The sequence below is a fragment of the Lissotriton helveticus genome, chromosome 6, assembly GCF_964261635.1.
Source record: "Lissotriton helveticus chromosome 6, aLisHel1.1, whole genome shotgun sequence".
Lineage (NCBI taxonomy): Eukaryota > Metazoa > Chordata > Amphibia > Caudata > Salamandridae > Lissotriton > Lissotriton helveticus.
The window spans coordinates 1,598,663,909-1,598,685,898 of record NC_136067.1 but is presented as its reverse complement, the minus strand read 5'-3'; the positions used below and the strand labels follow the sequence as shown (position 1 = coordinate 1,598,685,898).

The following is a 21,990-nucleotide window of genomic DNA, read 5'->3' as shown; positions in this document are numbered from 1 at the left end:
CAACGAGCCTCCCAAACCCTCCGGCGCCTATCGTGACCGAAGATGGTCCCACATCCCCGTGGGTGCGAGTGAGTGCGGATTTCGGCAGCCTCCCGGGAGGCAAGTACATGCTGGTAGTGGTGGACGATTTCTCCCGCTACCCAGAAGTGGAGATCGTGTCGTCGACGGCTACGTGGGAAGTCATACCTAAATTTGAGAAGGTCCTGGCCACCCATGGGCTCGTGAGCGAGGTCCGCACCGACAACGGTCCCCCTTTTAACGGCAGTGAATTCACGGAATACCTCCAAAGCCATGGTATCAAGCACCGACGGATCACCCCCCGGTGGCCCCAGGCCAATGGAGAGGTAGAGCGCCTAATGAGGACTTTGAACAAAACTATACAAATTGCGGCTGCTGACGGCCAATGCCTGGAGCTAGCGATCTACCAGTTCCTCAGAGAATACCGTTTGACCCCCCACTGTACTACAGGAGTCTCCCCAAGCCGACTTTCCTTCAATAGAGTCGTGGCAGACACCATCCCACACCACCCGGCATGGGAACAGGCCACACCCCCACAGAACCAGTCCATGGAACGGCGCACCAAAACCAATCAGGAAGCGTCCCGACGAAGACGAGCAATGGACAGGCCATTTCAAGTCGGTAGCAGAGTCCTGGTAAAGGACCGCCACCCCGGAGGGAAATTCCGAATGCCTTTCGAGCTGGATCCGTGGACAGTGACGGAGGTAAACGGAACTATGATCACAGCCACCAGAGCTGGCGAATCTGTCACCAGGAATGTATCGTTTTTCAAGCAGGTGCCTGAAGAGAACATAGACTATGACCAAAATGAATGGCACCCGACCACTCCTCCTCAGCTCCCAAGTTCGGCGGATGCCAGTGCCGCAGCAAGCCAAGCAGAGAACAGTGACCCCGGCATGCAAGTCGCTCAGAGACCCGCAGAAGACCCCACTGTTCAAGAGACGAGAGACTCGGAGGGGTCACCTGCAGCCACCGGCGAGAGTCGAAGTCAGACAAGGTACAGCCTACGTCCATGCCCGAAGCCGTCTCAGAGGTACCGTGACTTTGTAGCCCAATGCTGGCGTTGAAGAAGTCGAGATGGCTGACCCCGCCGAGAACTGAAGTAAGAATGTTCTGGTTTTTGAAGTTTAAAAATGTTATCCCATGTTTGCAGGTTGACCAGAGACTATATCTGAGACAATTGGTGAACTTTCACATGGACGTTGGCTCTCTCTCATGCCGTATCATGGTCGTCGACCAGAGAGTATGTGAACAAGAGACTGTGGCTCCTAGCTGTTTTGTATGATCCTGTTTTTTCCCCTTGGTAAAGGAGGAATGTAGTGTTGCTGCAGCGGGGCGTACCACTGCAGCACACGCCCCCTCCCATTTGTTCCTGTGCCTCCCCCCCTGGGACGTGCAGGGTCTTTGGTTTGACCCTAACGTGAGCGCCGTTGCGCTCACGTATGAATAAATAGCCCAGAGCCCTGGGCGTGGTCAGTAAGTAACTAGCCACCACCGCAACCACATGTGTCCCAGTGTCTAACTTATTCAGGCCCACACCGGGACACTACACAGCGCAGTGCAGAGCATCGGCCTCAGTTTGCAGACTAGCGATACCGGCGCCTCGTACAGTATCCGCGTGAGTCCAACCCTGATTGACACAACACTCTCGCAGCCTTGCTGGGGTCAAATTCACTTTTTAACAGTTTGTCAACTTTGATTTATTTGTAGTTTTTCACATGAACAATGCCCAAACTCCATTGCAAGTCAGTGGTTTAATAACCTTCTTCTTCACAAATGTTGGCAGTGGCACAGATAGAGCACTCTGGAAGAACACGGAAGCATGGGAGCCACGTTCACAAAATTATTGATGGGGCCTGGGTCACTTGACCACATTTTGAATAAACAATGGAAAGAATTGCCGACGCTGTTAATTTCGTTATAATATCTCCACTCCCTCCTTACTGCATATGCACAGTCCTCTACTTCTAAACCGTTTGATCACTACTAAACACTTCCTGGGTAGTTAGTTATGTGTCGCTCTGTAGTCCATCTCAATGGGTCCCACTGCCAGTGCTTCACAGCCGAACCACGGCTTCCCCCATTATCCCTCCCCCACACGATCCTATTGTATCCGCTGCCCATCCACTTTCGAGCAAGCTGTGTGACCAGAACAGTGTGTAAATAAATAAATATTTTAATTCGCACCCCATGTAGAAGCAACTTGAGTTAAATATTCTAAAACCATGCAATAAGGTTCCAGACCATTATGCCCCTTTTTTAATATACAAAATATATTGAATTATAGATAGGTGACTGTGAAATATGAGGGGTTTTCACTGTAGTTTTGAATGACATCATATAGCTAAGAGCGGAGCTCGAGTGTTCTATGACGTCACCCAGAAACCTGAATTGAAAAATATCCACGTAATTAACGTTTTACCCATCTGTAATTTTATGTTATGTATCTCCATCAAAACCTCCTGCCCCTGCTTTCAAATGCTATAAAGGGGCAGATGAGTAATCGAGGAGTCATGCATAACCTAGCCTTTCATCCCTTTACCAAATCTATAAAAATGAAGGGAAAAAAAACCTTACCTCCCACCCTTAATAATTTCCCACCGCCTTCCCTGCCTTCCATCATCCCCTTTTGTATCGCTTTGTTTGCCCTAAGTGTGGCAGGGTATGCTCAGACGTGAGTCCCTTGCTCACTTGGCCACTGGATTCAAGATAGCCTGGCTGATGAGGATTATGAATCCGAAACCAGTCACAGGATGCTTGTTTCCGGTCCAGGGAAGACATTGCTTGGCAGGTCAGGCTGGACTGTTCCCATGAGGCACAGGGTCAGACTGATTTGCATATGGCCATGTCTGAACTGGGGTGGCTGAGTGGGCTAAAGAATGGTGATGGATTAAACCCAGATCAGTTGACTGGGGGTGAGTGTTTGATTTGCTCAAACGCTCCGTCCATCATCCCCTTTTGTATCGCAATGTCCCTCTTGGCCTCCATGGTAGCCATCCCCCAAAAAGCTTTGTCGGTCCAGGAGCCACCCAACCCCTCCATGACTCCCAGGAAAAAGGCTAGGGGACTGAGTGAGACCTCCAGCCTAATGTTGTCCTCAGCTCAGATGCTATTGCTGTCCAGTATAGGGTGAGGGTGGTGCAGGACCAGACCATATGGTAGAAGTCAGTGGCTCTACCGCACATCCCAGGCACTTGTGGGCAGGAAGAAAACCAGCTCGATGCAGGCAGACAGAGGTGAGGTACGCTCAATGGAGGTAGTATACTTGGATTAGTCGGAGCCTGGTGGAGATGATAATTACTTGGGGGGGCCATCAGGGCATCCCTCCAGTCCTCTTCTTCAAAAGGGACCAGCCGTTGCTCCCAACGATTCCTGAGAGAGTCTAAGGTAGTTGGGGAATTGTTAACCACTGAGCGATAAATCATGTTTCTTTTTTAATGTTATTTTCCCATGTCCTCCTCTGTCGACTCCCCACCGCACCTACCTGCATCGACCACTCCTGAAATATTCTGATTTTTTTTGTTGTCCTCATACATGCCACCAGATGAAAAAACTCTAGATGGGAAACCCTTATGCCTTTCACATCGTCAATCGTGCGGCCGCCCAGGACTCAATGTGCAGCAAACAGGGTCTCCCAGAGGTAGGCTGTTTCCTTGTCCAACTCCCATACCCTCTGATGGAATACCTCAAACCCAGGGAGGACAGGACCGACAAAACCTCTGGCATAATCATTGGACCGTTACCTCTTCGACCAGGCCACCAATGCGGACCATACGTTATCAGAGCTCTTTTCTCGACAGGCCATATCTAGTTTACTTACTGCCATGATATTTCGTAAACAGTCAGAGAACTTGGGTGGGGCGACCGATTTCCATTCTCTATATATCTCTTTCCTAGCTATAACCACAACATAAAATATAAATTGTGATGAAAAATTATTAACCTTATATCCAATGGTAAACCAAAAAAGACTAACCTAGGAGAGCATATAACAGTAATCGATAAAACCTTTTCCAGGAAATCCACAATCGCCTTCCAGTACTCAAGAATCTCTGGGCATTCTAGAAACATATGTCTGTCATCAGCTTCCGGTAGTTTACAGCGGGGGCAACAATAATTGGCTAGAGTGACCTTGGATAGTTTAGCCGGTGTCCAGTACACCCGGTAGGCAATGAACAGGTGATTTCTCCTCAGATTAGCTGGTTTTATTAAACTCTGAGACATGGAGAATGAATCAGTCCAAACCTTCTGGGTTTCCTCAGGGTTATCTGATATCACATTACCCCATAGGCTCGCCAATTCACAATTTAACACTCCTGTTAATGCCCCATACCAAAACGAAACCTCCCGTTTCCACCCTCCTTGCCTACAGACAGAATAAAGAACCCCCGTGTCCCCTCCCAAGTCCAAAGCCTGCCTTGCCCACCAGGTAGAGAGTTGATAAAACTTAAATCTTGTTAAAGACCCATTCGTTAAGAATACTAGCGTGTCCCAATCCATAAGACCAGAGTTGACCCAAAGGTCCCCCCATCTCGTCAGCCCTGCGACTTTTAACGGCAGGGACAGTTGGTCCTGAAGGCACTCCGGAGTGCCCGGGGAGTCTCAAATTGGGGCGTGAGAATTATAATATGCAATTCCCAGGGCTCTCCGGACAAATGCCCAGTTTTTGAGTGCCGTCTGCAAAATCTTAAGTCGGATCTTTTAAAAAAATTTCTTGTCTCCAAATTTGAATAAGAAAAACTCCTGGCCCAGTGGTTGGTCATGCAATAATGCCTGAAATAAACAGCCCTGTGAGGTAGCGTCCAATTTATTAGCCAATAACCTAAATTTTTTTAAATGAAAGGCATGACAATAAATGAGTAGATCCGGAAGAGCCAAACCGCCTATTTTTAGCCCCCTCCTTAATTTCTTCCAAGCTATTCTAGGGGATTTACAAGCCCAGATGAAGGAACTAATCTTGCCTTGAAGGCTCATGATCTCTTTTAGGGGAAAAGTAAACGGAATAGCATTATAGAGGAACGTTAATTTGGGGAGTATTGACATTTTAATAAGATTAACACGTCCATATATGTTTAGTGGCAGATTACCCCATCTTGATGGCGTTTTAATGATTTCTTTCGCAACTATCTGCCAACTAGTTTTCGGGATGCCATTTAAGTCTTGAGTCAAATATATTCCCAAGTACCTCATTCTATGTTTAGCGCCCTGAATGGGGTTAACGTTATTCCACCCCATTATTTTGGTCTTTTCCTTATTAATTTGATACCCCGAGAGCCTTCCAAATTCCTCGGCTAAATAAAATAGCCTCGGTATAGCATCCACATGATTGGACGTGTAAAGGAGAAGGTCATCTGCGTACAACGCAGTCTTAAGCTCAAGGTCTGCTATTTTAAAAGAATGGATTACATGATCTGCCCTAATAGCACAAACAAAAGGTTGAATATAAATGTCAAACAACAGGGGAGACGGCGGACAACCCTGCCTAGTGCCGTGGGAGATATTGAACCAGTCAGACAAACCACCATTAACCAGCACTTTTGCCCGTGGATTCTGGTATAATGACTTAATACCCTCTATAAAGACTAAAGGGAACCCGAACCCGGCCATAGCGGCCCACAGATATTGCCAATTTACCTGGTCAAAAGCTTTGGCTGCATCTATCGCAATTAAGGCTAACGGCAGCCCTCTGGCCTCAGCAAAATCAATTGCTCCAATCGCCTGGAAGGTTAACTCGTTCAGCTGCCTCCCAGGAGTAAACCCTCTTTGATCAGAATGGATAATAGATTTTATAATTTTAGCAAGTCGAGTTGCCAAGATCCCCGAATACAGCTTTAGGTCCGAATTTAGAAGAGAGATAGGCCTATAGGATTCAATTTTTTGGGGGTCTTTATTAGGCTTCGCTATAAGAGTGATCGTGGTTTCAAACCATGTAGGGGGGATCCTGTGGCCCTGAATCAATAGGTGGTTAAATAATGTAGTGAGAACCGGTATCAAAAACTCAGAGTGATCCATATAGACCTCAATTGGTAACCCATTTGGGCCAGCAGCCTTACCCCGGCTCATTTTCTTGAGTTGATCCATTACCTCCCCTTCCGTAATCTCACTCTCCAGATACTTCCTATCGGATTCTGATAATTGGGGTGCATTTCTCTGAGCCAACCTGATCTGGGCCTCCTCTGGCTCAAAGCTCATATCCTCCCTATATAAGCCTTGCATGAAGCCCCTGGCATCCTCCCTAATCGCTCCATCTTCCATGATTAAAGTACCCGTCTCCCTCTGTATTAATACTTTAATATTGTTCCTAGATCTTTCTTCCCTAGATTTCCAAGCCAAGAGGGCCCCACACTTCTCTCCATACTCAAAAGTTTTCAATTTACTAATATCCCACCTTTCCTTAATAATCTTTTCATCGCTCGCTTTAAGTGAGAGTTGTAAATCTAAAAGCTCCTTCTCCAACTCCGGGATCCTCCCTCTGTCTGAAATGATTGCCAACTGCAGTTCAGAGTCTTTATCTATTATCGCCTTCAGATCTTCTATTTTTTTTTTGTTTAATAGATTTCCTCTTGTGAATCATTAAGGAACTGAACAAACCGTGTAAGAAAGCCTTATAAGATTCCCACACAATCTGCACAGTGGAGGACCCGATATTCATAAGGAAGAATTCTATGACTCTTTCTTTCACCTCTACTTTTACTCTCTCATCCAAAAGCAAGGTCCTTTCTAGTGTCCATCTAATATCCAAGGGTCTGGAGCTCAACGAAAAGACTAATTCTACAACAGAATGGTCCGAAATTCCCACCGGCATATGGGAGATGGAGGTGATGTCTGTAAGCATATGCTGTTCAACCAGAAAGTAATCTATTCTCGAATAATTCTTATACATTTTGCTGTAAAATGAGTATCCTCTGGTAGAACCATATTTAGATATCCAGACATCCAACAGGTTGAAATCTTTCATCATAGATCCCAGGGCAGAAATATATTTAGTAGGAGCATTATATTTCGCCTTAGCGGTCCTGTCCATTACATAATCAAAAACCAAATTAAAATCACCCCCCAGGATCACTGGATCCGAGGTCTCAAGTAGACCTGCCGCCAACTTCAAAAGAGGGCCTGGGTTGTCCTCATTAGGGCTGTAGTATACGGCGTAAGTGAAGCAAATACTATAGATTGAGAGGACTGCCACAAGCCATCTGCCTGTCTGATCCGTGTCGCTCCTTAACAACCTTATCCCCCGGTTTGCCCTGATGATTGTCGCAACACCCCTGGTTGCACCATTCTGTCTGGAACACACTATTTCCTGTACCCATCTCAGTCTACCAAAAAGTGATTTGCAGGCATTCGACTCAAGGTGAGTTTCTTGTAATAGCATAATATGGGCATCTGAATCTCTTAAATACTCGCAGACCCTCGATTGTTTTCTCCCTTCACCCATTCCATTCTCGTTCCAGGAGAGGGTTTTAATACTTATTGACCTACTCATATCTAAACTGTAACTCCCCACCCATCCAGAGCGTAAGTGTACAAAATATTTTTTCTGCGTATGAGGACATTTTTCCTTTTCCCCCCACAACCCAAAACCCCATCCCCAACCCACCCCTGAGGAACCCCCCTAACATACCTGGCGATGAAACCCGCCTTTAGGGCCCCAGGAGAACTGCCTGTGACTGAATTAACATCCTCGACATTCATCAACGGGATACTAACATGGCTCCCAAAGTGTGTGAGAGTAGTGCATTAGTGAGAGAATAATGCTTTTAGTGAAAAGATTCTACATTTTTTTTTATATTTACACATCATACCCTCCCCCTCCCCACTTTTTTCCCCATTTTCCCATTTTCCCAATACCATCACATACCGCCCAAGTGCCAATAACCTATTCTACCTCCAATATTTCACACCACCCCCCCTCTACATACCACCAAATCATGTCATTTCTGTCTCATCTGAATAAGCAGGTCACCCACATCCTCAGGCTGACTACAATTGTACATCTTGTTCCTCCACATGATTTTTAGTAGAGCGGGGAACTTCATTTGCACTTGGGCTCCCAATGAACTCAGCTCCGGCATTCTAGAGCCCAGCTCCCACTGCCTCTGGGCTGCTCTCCCCCCTATATCCGATCTGATAAGGTATGGGATTGCCCGATGGTGGAGGACAGACTTAGAAAGACACCGCCCCAAGATTAACTCCTTGATACTAAAAGACTGAAAGTTCACAAGAATCTTCCTAGGTGCTTTCCTGTCTGCGTGTAATTTGAAAGGGTCCCTGTGCACTCTTTGTATTTCTGCCTCCAAGTTAATGTCAGGACGATCTTTCAGAACCCCATCCCTTAAAAGCTTACACACAAACCCCTCGATATCATCTAGCTCCTCTCCCTCAGGTATCTTTAGAATCATCAGATTATTCCTTCTGGCCTGGGTTTCCAACCTCTCCAGGTCCATAGCCAAAGATCTGTTCTGTTGTTTTAAAGTTGCAATATCCTTCGAGTTCACTTGGACCGATTCAGATAGAACTGCGACTTCAACTTCCAAGTTCCCAGTCCGAGTAATGACATCATCTAATTTGGACTCCAATAAGTCAAACCTGTCGTGGATCGCCTTTTGATTACTCTCTGAGATCTCAAATTTAGTCATCAGGTCCCCCTTAAGGACTGAAATAGGGAGCCCAACCTATCCCCGTCTAAACACTCTGACTCTATACGACCTCCCTGTCCCTGACCCAAATCGGTTTCTGGAGTTAGAGCCATGTCATATGGCGGGGGGATGGCTGGTTTCAACGGGGCCTGGGATCCCTGTGGATCAGAGACTTCCAAGATGCGAGAATTATGGGAAGGAGAGGGAGAGTGGGGAGAGTGGGAAGGAGAAGAGATTGCAGGTTCTGGCTGCTCTGCCTGGAGCTCAAAAGCTGGAACCCCCGTCTCGACCTCAGCCTCGACCAAATCAGACTGTGCTCCGCTCCCAGCGTCTGGCAGACCCAGTAAGGGACCCAGCAAGGGTGCAAAGCAGTTTTCCAAGGGGAGCATCTGGGCCCCAGCTCCCAAAGCAGAGGAGACAGTCTCTGACTGTACTTTGCCGATGCATGCGCCATTATTTTGAAATAAGTTTTAAGGGAAGGAGTATTTTTTGGGGGCAATAATACTGCTTTAGGACCCTTAGCTCTTTTTATACTGCCTGCCTTCTTTCTCCCCTTACAGGGAGTCAGTGGTTTAGGGCGCTCCCTTTCTGGCAAATCTGAGACCCCACCTGTATTTAGCTCCTGTTGGGATCTGAGCTGGTATCTATTCCGGCGTCTCCTGGGAGGGGAGAGTGATGTAGCATGCAGTTGTACCAATTTTGACTCCCATCCTGGCATCCACAGCCCTTGTGGTTGAACAGATCCAATCCGGAGCCTTGATCTCTACTTTTTTCCAGGTAGTATACTCATGGTCATTACCAAGCAAACAGTCCACAGGCATGGCAGGGCTCACAGCCACCGTCAAAAGACCTGAACCCCCCACCCCAACTCAAATGAAACAAGGGCCACTGGATAGTGACCCTCGCTGTCTGTTGTCAGCCACCACAACCTGGTGGAATGCATTGGGAATCACCTGCTTTGGGACACAAGTTGACTCCTTACCATAGTCAAGCTGGCACCTGTATCCCTCAGAGCCTCTGCGCCCTGCCCATTGATGGTGACCCATTGCCTATAATTTGTAGTATTAGAGGGCACATGGATCTTAGAAACCATCACACTGTCACCCTGCAACACTAGGGTAATGCCACTAAACTCCCCCCCCCCCATTTACTGGGATAAAACCCTCCCCAACGCTGCATTGACTACCCCTGAAATCTTTCCTTCAGTGTGAGGTTGTGCTCTTTTTAGACACTTGGGATCCCCTTTTTAATGTCCCTACTCAACGCACTCAGGAGTTTTGGGCTGCTGACTTTTGTCATGGTAGTTTTTCTTCTGGTGGCCAGATTGGGAATGAGACCCTTTCCCCTGTGAGTTGTTTTTGGGGGCTGAAGAGAATTCCTTCTTTTTATCTCTTCCTTCTGTTGGGAACCCTGACCACTGTTTTGGTTGTAGTCCCCCACCCCCGCCTCCTCCCCCCAGATATGTTTTACCCTCTGTGGTGCTGACCCAGATAGCTGCCTCCTCAGCGACCTTACCGGGGTCAGAGAGCTTAATATCAACCAGGTGTTGGTGCAGCTTTGGAAAACAAATTTCAAGCATGTGCTCCTTTAAAAATAAGTCGTACAGCCAGCATAATCTTCCATTTTGCTGCCCCTCACCCAGCCATTCAGTGCCTTGCTAGCATAGTCTAAGAAATTCACCCATCTCTGTGACGAGATCTTGTGAATGGTCCTGAACTGTTGCCTACGCTTTTCAGGGGTCAGTCCAAACTTACTGAATACAATGGCCTTCATTGCAGTGTAGCATGTCTGGTTCCACCCCCTAGTGTGAGAAGTGTGTCCCTCCCCATGGTGGGCATGTACCTCCATAACCTACTACCCCAGGATTCCTCTGGGACTTAGTGCACTCTTAGAGCCACTTCATAGGCTGCAAACCACTTATCTATGTCATCTCCCACTATATACCTGGGCACCAAATCTGTTTAATGTACCTCTTCGTATTCCGTACCGCTGGTTATGAAGGGAGGGAAGTTATTCTTTAGGTGAGGTGATGTCTTTTTCTCCTGTTTAAAGAGGAGGGAGGCCAAGGGTTAAAATGTGTCTTGTTTTCCGAGCTGTGTTGACATTTTTACCATGTTTCAAACATTGATAATAATAACGTACCGGGTTCAGCGGGGTTTCTAGCCAGTTGTTTTGTTCGGGCTGATTACTTCTTCTCTTTAAACAGGAGAAAAAGACATCACCTCACCTAAAGAATAACTTCCCTCCCTTCATAACCAGCGGTACGGAATACGAAGAGGTACATTAAACAGATTTGCACATGTAAATAGAAACACACAGAACACTAAAGTTTACTATTATTTTTATTGATTGTCTCTCCTATAGAAAAAGAAAAACTGTCCTACGCAACACATACTACGCCCTGATGAAGACCTTCTATTAAACAAGAGGTCCACACCTACCAAGGTCGAAATGCCTTGGTATTCTTAATAGAGGATTAGAGCACAATATACTAGGACGACAACATCTATAGAAACACATAGGAGCCAGATTGTATGAGCTCTCCAGTATATCGTTTTAAATAATAGACTCTGAACTCCAATAGGACCAATTAATAAGAAGTGCTAAGAAAACAATAACGCTATTCTAGCAAATGAGTAGGACTTGCATTAGAGTATACTAATGTGTATTTAAATGTCTCGATTTAGTATTTGTGATTTCAATGGATTAATTTGTATTCACCTTCTGTAAATATTATTTGATGTACATACCATGTGCACAAATGGATGCATGAAACTTTGATGAATCACTTTGTATAGATTGTGAGCACAGCTAACCTTTTTTTTTTTTTTTAAAGTGAACAAAAGGCAATAAGATCTACAGAGTCAATTAAAAGGACTTCTGATTTAAAAATAAGATTGATTGATCTATGGTGTCAGAGGTAAAACTTTTGATATAACCACTTTCTAAAAGTGGCATTTCTAAAATAGTATTGTTAAATCCAACTTTACGAGTAAAGAGGATCCATCCTTACCATTCGAAAGATATAAAACATGACACAGCCACTCCTTTCTTATCAGGAATTATAGCTTAAAAGTGTATTAAGGAATTCCGACTGTTAACCTATGAGTGGTAAAGGCCTCACAGTAGTGAAAAACAAATTTGGGTGTTTGTCACTACCTGGACATGCAAAACTTAACGGTACATGTCCTACCTTTTACATACATATTACCTTGCCCCATGGCCTGCCTAGGGCCTACATTAGGGGTGACGTAAGTGTAATAAAATGGGAGTTTAAGGCTTGGCAAAGGGGTTTAAATGCCAAATCAAAGTGACAGTAAACTGCACACCCAGGCTACTTGTGTGGGTAGCACAGTAAGTGCTGGCGGCCCGCTATTACCATTTAACCTACAGGCCCTGGGTATATGATATACCACTTTACATGTGACTTACAAGTAATTTTAACATGCTAATTGTGTATACTCCAATGTTACCATGTTAAGGGGTGAAGCACATGCATGTTAGCACTGGCCAGCAGTGTCAGTGCTCAGAGCCCTAAAGCCAACAAAAAGATACAGCAAACAGAGGAGGTAAGCAGGCAAAACAGTTTGAGGAAGTACACTCTAAGGATGACAGGTTTAGCACATGGGCACTCGAGCCAGTGTTTATTCAAGGTTTCTCCAATTATAGCATCCCTCTGTTAGAAACTAAAGATATTTTCCTTCGATGTGCTGGCAGAGGGCAACTACCTGGGTTCACTTGAGTCTAAATTATAACGTATATGAATTAGACACCGGATGCCTAACAGCTCTTATCATTCAAATTGAGATACATACTCTTAATCTTTAGTGTATACAACAAGGTGTAAGTCCAATGTGGAATTGTCTGGTCTAACCTTTCTAGGCAGATTTTCTAGCAGCAAGACACATGGAAGTCTATGCTGTGAGCACGCAGTAATATTGGTTGGCAAATTTAACACTACACATGAGTAAATCTAATAACCTAGCTTATGTGCAAGGTGGGGCATGGTCAGTTCCCTATTTTCTTTATATATTTTTATGTAGCGCGAAAAAGTCCCAGGGTCATCGAAACTCTTTACAGATGAAGAGAGTCATGCAAATTAAAACAATTATAAAAAGATTAAGCAAATCATAACAAATCCAGATGTTTATAAAAAGATTATCGAAGCAAAAAAAGATGATGAACAGAATGCTGAACGTTGTCAAACATTCACTCTCAGTCACAGATCTGAGCCTAATCCCATTTGCTTGCCACGCCATTCCATTTTGTACCCAGCCATATGCAAATCAGTCTAGATACTGCTTTCCATGGGAACCGTCTACCCCAAACTGCCAGGCAAGGTCCTCCCTAGACCTCAAAATAAGCATCCTGGAACCAGTTTCAGGGTATCACCACTCATCAGCTACACTAGCGTAAATCCAGTGACATACCGAGCACGGGAAGCTATGTCTGGGCATTTATATCCCACTCAGGGTAAAAATTGCAACATAGAAAGATGATGGGCTTAATGCTGAACATTGTCATACATTCACCCCCAGATCTGGGCCTAAATCCATCGCTTTATTTGCTCGCCACACCATTCCAGTTTAGACCCAGCCATATGCAAATCAGTCTTGACCCTGCTCCCCATGGGAACAGTCCAGCCCGACCTGCCAGGCCAGGTGCTCCTTGGACCGGAATACAAGCACCCTGGGACCGCTTTCGGGGTATCACCCCTCATCATCCAGCCAGCCGAAGTATATGCAATTGCAAAAGTACGCGGTGCACAGGGGTTCGAGTTATGCGGTCCCCACAAGGGATACTGGCCTCCAACTCGGTGAAAGGACAGCTCGACCTCAAGGAACGTAGGAACCCACCTCCTGTGTTTCTGGAGTCTTCGAAGTCAGCAGGAGCTCAGGATCAGTAGACTAGTCAGTTGTGTTACGGTGCCTGCGAATGCAGGGGAGTGACTCCTTCACCCCCAGGGAGATACTTTGGATGTCCTTGTTGCTCCACAGGTCTCGCACAAAGCCTCTATGGTGCACGAGCACAGACAATGCCTTGGACAGAGAGCGATACGAAGTCGGGCCCAGTCTAAGTCCAGCAAAGTCCAGAGTGTCCGGACGGTTGAATTTCAGTGGTTTCTTGACCAGAATCTTGTCCACGCCAAATCTAGGGTCCTACAGCCAGGTAAACCCTTTTGTACCCACGGTGTAGTGTAGTTCCTATATTCCCAATAGGCTCTGCGCATTTGTAATAATATATCCTATAGATTTGACGTAGGACTGAGGTCAACTAGGTCTCTATCAAATATATTAGACTTAATTGTGAGTGCCAACTAGCTCAGAGGTCACTAGAAACTTTTTCGAATAAACAAGAAGGGATTAGTTTCTGACAACCGCATAAACATGACAACTTTGTTTCCCCAAGAATAAACTGATCTTCAGAGTCGTGGAAACAATAGATAGATATTTCACTCAGTCAATCGTGCATGCTTCGTTTCACTAGAGGTGCAGAGAAATAGATAGACGGGCGTTTTCATTAAAAGTTTTTATTGAACAGTCTTCTTACTCAAGCATAAGAAATGAACTGCTACAAACGTAAGACTGGTTGCAAAATATAAAGCATACAGTAAAAAGAGTAGAATAAAATAATACTGTAAGAGCATTGTATGGTTCCTAATCCATAGATAAATACATACAGAAATAACAGAGGCTAAAAGTACTCAACTGGTGCTTCTAAATTACTGTCCAAGTTTCTCTTAGGGTCTAATCAGCTCCGTACCTTGATTTGGAATGAAGAAGGTCAGGCTCAGGACTCGATTTCCCGGCAACCCGCAAGGGTAGCTTAGAAACACTGGAGCTGGATTTCTCGGCAGGAGAAAAGACAGCGTCTCTCTCAGTGCGTCTTCTGGAGGGTCGGCTTCCTTCGGCACTTGCAGTAGCAGGGCGCGTCGGGCAAGTAGATAGTCGAAGTGCTCCAAACCACCATGTGTTTGCTATGGCAAGTGTGGGCATATTTATACCTTGAAGGTACCGAGTTTGATGTAAAGGTGGACATAATTTCGTCATCAAAAGAGTCTCAGTTCTTTGAAATCTCCATGAGTTCTTGGACAAGTCAGTTTTCGAGCAAGGGGAAGTCCCTAGCTGCTGAAGCCGAGTTTTCCAAGAAATCGTTGTAGATTTTTGGAACTAGTGGAAGTAGCTCTGCCGTATTTGGACTGCATGAGCTATGTCTAAATATGGTTATGATTCTTATGCCTATATAAGGATATGGTGATTTATACCTATATAAGGGCATGAATCAGGAAAATTACAATAGGGTCCTAAATTGTTATACAACACCCACTCCACGTTATCATGTTCGTGTAAGTTCAAGTACTAAAACATATAATCTAGTGCATGTGTTTACAATCCCACCCAAAAATACATAAAATGCATTTGAAAATGGTTGTACACATAAAATTAGCATTTGTGTAGTATGCTTTTAAAAGAAATGAGTTCATTGTAAGCATATGATATGATTTCAGAAATGCTAACCGAATGAATCACGAAAATTACATTTATGAAATGGCTCTTAGTTACAGAAGAAAAAGTCGAGACCATCCCATAGCAGAATATACAAATTGTTTTGGTTTTGGTATGCGTATGGTATGCGTATTAGGTCAATATTGTTCTTATGAAGTATTCAAATAATTCTTGTTCTCTAAGAAAAGTTCTACTTTAAGCAGATTGCTTTTGTGCCAAGGTTCATTGTGTTTTGGAAAAAAGTCAAATCAAATCTCAGCAAAATAGAGTTCCAAAGTTAGAAGTTATTTTTTTTTTTTTAAAGTGAAGGTCGAATTTCAGATTTCAAGGAACGCTGTGTGCTAACTTCAAAAGTAATTCTCGGTGTCAGGAGAAAACATTAAGTCGTCTAGGCTGGCAAAGAAATCGTCTACCACAGTAGAAGAAAGTTGAACCACTTCATTAAAAAGGTCAATTGTACACAGATGTGAAACATCGCCGTCAGTGTCAGTCGCATTAGCAATGTCGCAGCAGATGGTACCTGTGTGCCTGTTGGTCCGTGTAGCTTACTTTCAGCTGGAATTGCCGGTGAGATCTCAATGAATGTTGTCATCAGGATTGGTAGCCGTTGGGGGCAACAGAGTACATGAGCCGTCACCGGACTCAGTAAAGCGTCAACATCCGTTGGCAGTGCTGATGGAAGTGTTAGACAGACATCTAACACACATTCCTCTCCACAAAGCAGGCATCGTAGAACAGATAAGATGCAATCTTGCCAGATTGGTGTAAATGCCAGGAACCATGTGGTATTCAGATCTCTCAAACGAGCCAAGCCAAGGATCTGTGTAATTCTGTCACGATACTGCATGGCCAGGAGAGCATTCTCCATGGTAATTTGGGTATGGCTGGTGGCTGGATTTGCCATAACGGAGCAGGAGAAATAAAAAAAGGATACCTGCTACGAGTCCCAAGATGAGAGGCAGGCCGCCGAACACAGAGTGCACAAAGTTAGGAAAAATGCCCAGGACTGCTTCAAAGGGTGCTAACAGTCCCGAAAAAATCGTCTTAAATACATGTACAATACCGCTGGTATCCGACATGTTTAAGATATGACCTAACATTTCTGAAAAATGTATTGGGCAGTTTGTTGATAATAATGCATGTATCTCTGCAGAGGACCTTGCAACTTGTAGATCATACGTCTCTCTGGACGAGGTCAATGGCACAGTTTTTTGCAAAAGAATGGCTTTTATTCTGCTTAAAGTATCAATTCGTATAGAAGAGATGTTCAGTGAAGGCCATAGTGGCGACGCCCCGTCTGTCTTGCTTTTTGGAAACAATACTTGCATACAACAAGTGACCCTGGCTGACACACCAACCAGATAGGCTGTCCCTGGCATCATTCCACAACAGCTGTGATCATTGAGCATTATGTAGCTTCCATTGGATAGCTGCCAAAATATTGGATCTATCACCGCTGTCGGGGAACCCTGCAGGTGGCATGATAAGTTGTTTGAAGAACCCTCACAGGCTCCATGTAAATTAATGCCATGACACAGAAGTGTACCGCTCAATGTAATTTACAGTTTTTTCCACTAAGAAATACCTCCTTCTCCCCACTCCAACATTTGTGTGTGTATGGTAAATCCCAGGCCGACTTTATGTATCCTTTACCCAACCTTTCATACAGGCCTGCTGGTATATGTTTTAAGCAAAATTGATACTGGAAAATCGTCACTGGTATCGTGATGGTGCCATGTATTATCCATTCAACTGATGGCTTCTCAGAAACGGTCAATGGTAATCTCTCCAATTTTTCAACGCTCAGCACCGTATAGTCTGCTCCCCTCTGTGCCAAAGAGATTTGTTTATCTGTAAGGTTAAATACAGGAAACAATGACGTAGTGTCGATTAGACGCCAAGGCACATAGCCAGAACGAAGGTTTTGTAACGTCCAGCCTAACAGCATTATAGAACGTAACTGAGACTGGCCATGTTGTAACGTTAGCAAGTCCTGTTCCATTATGTCTATGGCAGAGGATACAATGCTGTCCAAAGAATAATTTCTGGACGACAGAGTTGTTAACCCATTGTCAACTACAGAGAGTGCTTTCTCCAAATTAATGCGATCAATTTCTCGTATTCTTTCGGCTGTTTCAATTTGCATGACTTTCCATGCTTCATTGCAAGCAGCGTATATACCGGCGTATAGGAAACGTTTTTGTTGTGGTTTGTGAGGACCAAGTAAGAATTCTCGCAAATCAACGCCATCTTTAAGTAAAGTTAAGTGTTGTTTTATCTTCGGAAGTGTAGATTTTTGTAACCATTCAAGGCACAGTTTTCCTACACTGTAATTTGTTATTATCCCTGGATGTTGTCTCTGGATATACCTTGGATCTGGCCGAGTTACTGTAAACCCTTGTGTCTTGTTCAGGACTCTATCTTGACAGGTATTCGTGTCTGTGGGCCAGATTAACCATTTTTTCCATTCAGGATTTGTTCTGTTTTGTAGAAAAATATAATTTACGTCTACCTCCTATTCTGAAGATAAATTACTGTCAGGTGTGGGCTTAGGTATGGGCGGTTTGTTTAAATCTTTTATCTTAGCCAGGCCAAGACAAGATGTCATTTACGAACATTATTTCCTCTGAGATGATGCAGTTTCTGAATAATCCTTCTAAACCTTGTACCTGCCAGTGTTTTGTGCCCCAAACAGTTTTTGTATCAATGTTTTCTTTCCAAAAGTTAAAGCCTAATGTGGATAATTGAGCAAAAAAGGCAGCAGAATAAATCTGTTTAGCATTTGTCAACATACTTTTCATGCCTTTCTTATTAACATTTTTGAAGTAAAAACTTCCTGGGTTTGTGACATTAAAATCTGTAAAATATGGAAATTTTTTATAGAATGTTTTAGAGCTACCTTTTGGAGGGGTCGGACAATGTTCCCATTGATTATAAGTTAAAACATTTCTAGGGTTTGCAGATTTGTGCAAATAATGATGACCTAAATGATTAAAACAATACATTTCTTCAAAATTTGATGAACCTTCTAAGTATTCATGTTTTTCAAATTTCGCTGACATTTCTAAATATGCCATCATGTTATTAACAGTTTCAAAGTTCCTATCATCAGAAAATGGTGAAACAAAATCACTCAAGGAAACCTTAAATTGGTGTGGAATTTTCAGCAGCTCGACAGGGCCATAAATGTCATAATCAGTTCTATCCCATGCTATTCCACCAGTTAGAGGAACTGATGACAGGTCTCGTTGTTCACGATGAGATGATTTGTGTGGTTTCAGGAGCAAGTTGATGTTCTTACTTGCTGTGTCCATTTTAATGTGTTTCCCATCTATCAACCTTCCCAAACTTACAAGGAGAATGAGCCATAGTAGGAGATAAAATACACCTAATCCAATCCAAAATGCAACCCATGGTGAAATCAGATATGTATTTGCAGCTCTTGACCAAGTTCCGTTAATTGTTCCTTGAAAGTTTTGTTTGTCTGTGCTGTTTCAGGTTCACTGGGATCATCAGAAAAGGTATCGAAGTTGATGAAATAACCAGAGGCAGTTCTGTCAATAGTTGGTATTGCATCCAGATTATTTGAAATCGCTGGAGCTGCTTGTTCCCTTGACATGTTAGTATATCTAGATGCTACATCATTGTAGATCGGAGTTTCTTGACGAACTGTTATTTGGGTTTCAAGAGGCACAAGTTCCATGGCTATATTGCATAGTCCTTCTTTTCTTACTGCAGAATCTTCAAATGTGATGAGTCTTTCAGTTTGAACCTCTTGGATAGTAGCGAGATTTGGTCGTCTGCTACATCTTGGGAGTCCACTGGGCCTACTACTTATTATCGGCCACATGATTTGGTTTTACCAGTTCAATTGATACAGACTGGTTCTCCTTTCTTTCAGCAAGGGGCGGCAGTAACACTGTTCTCGATCCGTGGACTGCTAGTACAGGTACTGGTTTTCTGTAAGAAGGCCCAAATTCCTTCTTGTCTGCTATTTTTTCTCTGCTCTGACCAGATCCCCAATCTTTGGAATCCAGACAGGTCTTGCTGGGACAGGTGGTTTTTCTTCAGTGGTCGTTGGCTTTTCGCTAGTGTTGCTTAGACTTATTCTTGTTTCATTTAAGTCCTGTAAAATAGACAAACGATCTTTGATATCAAAGGGTTTTAGTTTCACCACTGAAGTATGAGGATCGAGGTCTTCAACCAACATTCTAGTACCAAAAAGGATTTCATATGGAGTGATTCCACCCACAGAATTTCTCGGCAGGTTATTAAGACTACGTTGGACACTTATTAGATGTTTGACCCACCCATCACCCGAACCTAATACCCTAGCTGTTATAGATTGCTTTATGTGTTATCAAAAGAGACTAGCTTAAATATGACCAATATTGTTAGGACTCTGATTAGATTTGTCATGGGCACCTCGTTGGTGAGTTCATGAAGCCCTCACCCACCAACCTGGTTGGTGGCATGCTTCATCATCGGGCCCACCCAGTGACACCTAATGTGTCCCGGGTGTGCTGCGACGCCTGATTACAGCGGAGCTGGTATTTTACTGAGAGTGCAGTGTGAGGTGTAAAATGAAGTATGAGTTAAAACGGCTTGGCGAGGGTCCCAGTACCCGAGGGTAAATTACATTTTAATAACTGGGCCCCCGTCAGCGGTTAAAATAAGGCTTGGGGATGTTTAAGGGAGGCGAGTTACTGCCTCCTACATCCATCAGTTGGTCTCTCTTGATACGCGCATAGATTGCTTTATGCCATGTTTTTTTCTCTCCACAACCGAAATTCCATCAGGATGGAATGGACTCGAAAACCGCAATGCAACGCCCAAGCTGGCCATGGCCTCCTTGTAAGCCCTGGAGCTAAACGTAGGACCCTGGTCAGAATGTAGCATGCCGATTGCGTATGTGCCAATAAAGAGTCGCAAATCTTTTATAACAGTTTGGGCGTCAGCCGAGCGCTGAGGCCACATCCAAATGAATCTCGTCCTAATATTTGTGGGATGGCATTCGTCCATGGTGACGTCTGCGTGTAGAAAGTCTAATGCTGTCTAACAATGGTGTCTGTACTGGGCTGGCTACACTGTAGTCTGGTATCTGGTGGCGCTCTAAGCTGTGATCTCTGTAACAAACATCGCAATTAATCCCAAATTCGTAAATGTGGGCGCTCATCCCTGGCCACCAGTACATCTCTTTTAATTGTAGTAGAGATTTTGAGATCCCTTGATGTATCAGACCCTCTCCCATATGTGCTTCGTGAATCAAAGCACTCCTCCGGTTCCTGTTTGGAATTACCCTATCCTCCACTCCAGGGATTCGAGCAAAAGGAACACAGTTTGCATCAATTATGTATGTATATTCGAGTGGGTAGTTTAGAGGTAACGCAGCTCCGCTGCCTTTGCTTGTGGCATTGACAGCTAGCAATGTTTCGCCGTCTATTTTTGTTTTTGAAAGAGTGATTGCAGCTACGGAAACCGTTTGCACAGCTGCCTTTGCGGCTTCATCAGCCAATGAATTCCCTTCAAGGTGAACGCCATCACGCTGATGACTCAGTGTATGGATCACGTGAGTCTTTTGTAATTCTTTCTGTAATTGAGCTACTTGTTTCCAAAGCAATTTATGCTTGATTGTGCCACCTTTGCGTCTTTAAAAACCATTTTGAACCCAGTTCTGCGGGTATTCATTGTAAGACTGGACGCAGCAATACGAATCGCACACTATGAGTGTGGGTAATTCGCGATCGGTATTTTCCAGCACCATCTTGAAAGCCTGTAGTTTAGCTCGCTGAGCTGTACAGTCTCCGAGAGATTGAGTTTTTGTGACCATCGGTCTGAATTTACCATCGCGCCAGCGACCTTTAACAATCGTGCACGCTGCACTATAAGCTTGTTTCCCCCCAATTGCGGGCTGTCCTGATCCGCCTGTATATATTATACAGCCGTAATGTTCTAGAGGCAGAATTTCAGTGGGCAGAGGACATTCTTGTTCGTATTGGAGAAATTCTTGTGTCTTCAAGTAAGGATCAAAAACGTATTCAACGTCTGTCGCAGCAAGTTGCATTCGGAATGCTTGCCTTTATCACTGCCTCTAAGGCAGGTACAGGAGTAACGACTTCTATGCGTTTACCCTGTGCGAGAACTCTCTCTTTTGCTACCGCAGTCTGAACCGCTGTCAGAATTATTTCTGTTGAAGTGAATTTCATTTCAGCTTGTGTGTACAAGTGTGATTTGTAAGCTATTGGTATCTTTTCACCTTCATTAAAGGTTAGGTATGTGAATCCGCATCTCCATGGGATGATTCGGATTACAAGGTTGCGTACATTGTCGCGTGTTTGTTAATGTTTTGTTGCTAACATGTCTGTTTGCACTGAACGCAAAATTTCTGTGTGTTTTTGAGTCCAATTAGTTTGTTTGAAATCAGGTTTGATTCATTCGTAGAGAGGTTTAACCCTTTCTGCGTAATTTAGAATGTAAGTTCTTCCGAAATTCAGGAAACCTAGAATTGACTGTAAGTTTTTCAGGGTCTTTGGAGGTTGGAGCAGTGCACATTTTTCTAACAAGTTCGCTGCCAAGCTCTTGCCTTCACTTGAAAGTTCGTATCCTAAGAATAGGACGTTGAGGTGGGCAATTCTTGAGTATTATGGTGTTCACCCTGGTCAAGGGCCTGCCCAAATCATCATCTGTAAGATATATGTCATCGACATAAGATAATGCGTCATCATCATACCTTTGTAGTAACTCTGTTACTCTGGCTAAAAATAATTCTGGGCTGTTCTTGAATCCCTGGGGGAGACGACAAAAGTGTAGGTGTGTCCCCATTATTGAGA

General features: G+C 44.2%; 1 protein-coding gene across 3 annotated transcripts in view; it reads left to right on the top strand.

Annotated features, from left to right (window-relative positions):
* The window catches only part of LOC144761836 (uncharacterized), a 538,733-nt gene that overhangs the window by 4,157 nt on the left and 512,586 nt on the right, over window positions 1–21,990 (top strand). For 2 of the 3 annotated variants that reach the window (XM_078647062.1, XM_078647060.1), the window contains exon 1: window positions 11,550–11,574. In XM_078647062.1, coding sequence (XP_078503188.1) covers window positions 11,563–11,574 — 12 coding nt within the window. In that variant the 5' untranslated portion in view covers window positions 11,550–11,562. Of the gene's footprint in view, window positions 1–1,572; window positions 1,637–11,549; window positions 11,575–21,990 lie in introns of those variants that run through there. The other variant, XM_078647064.1, reaches the window with a different exon arrangement.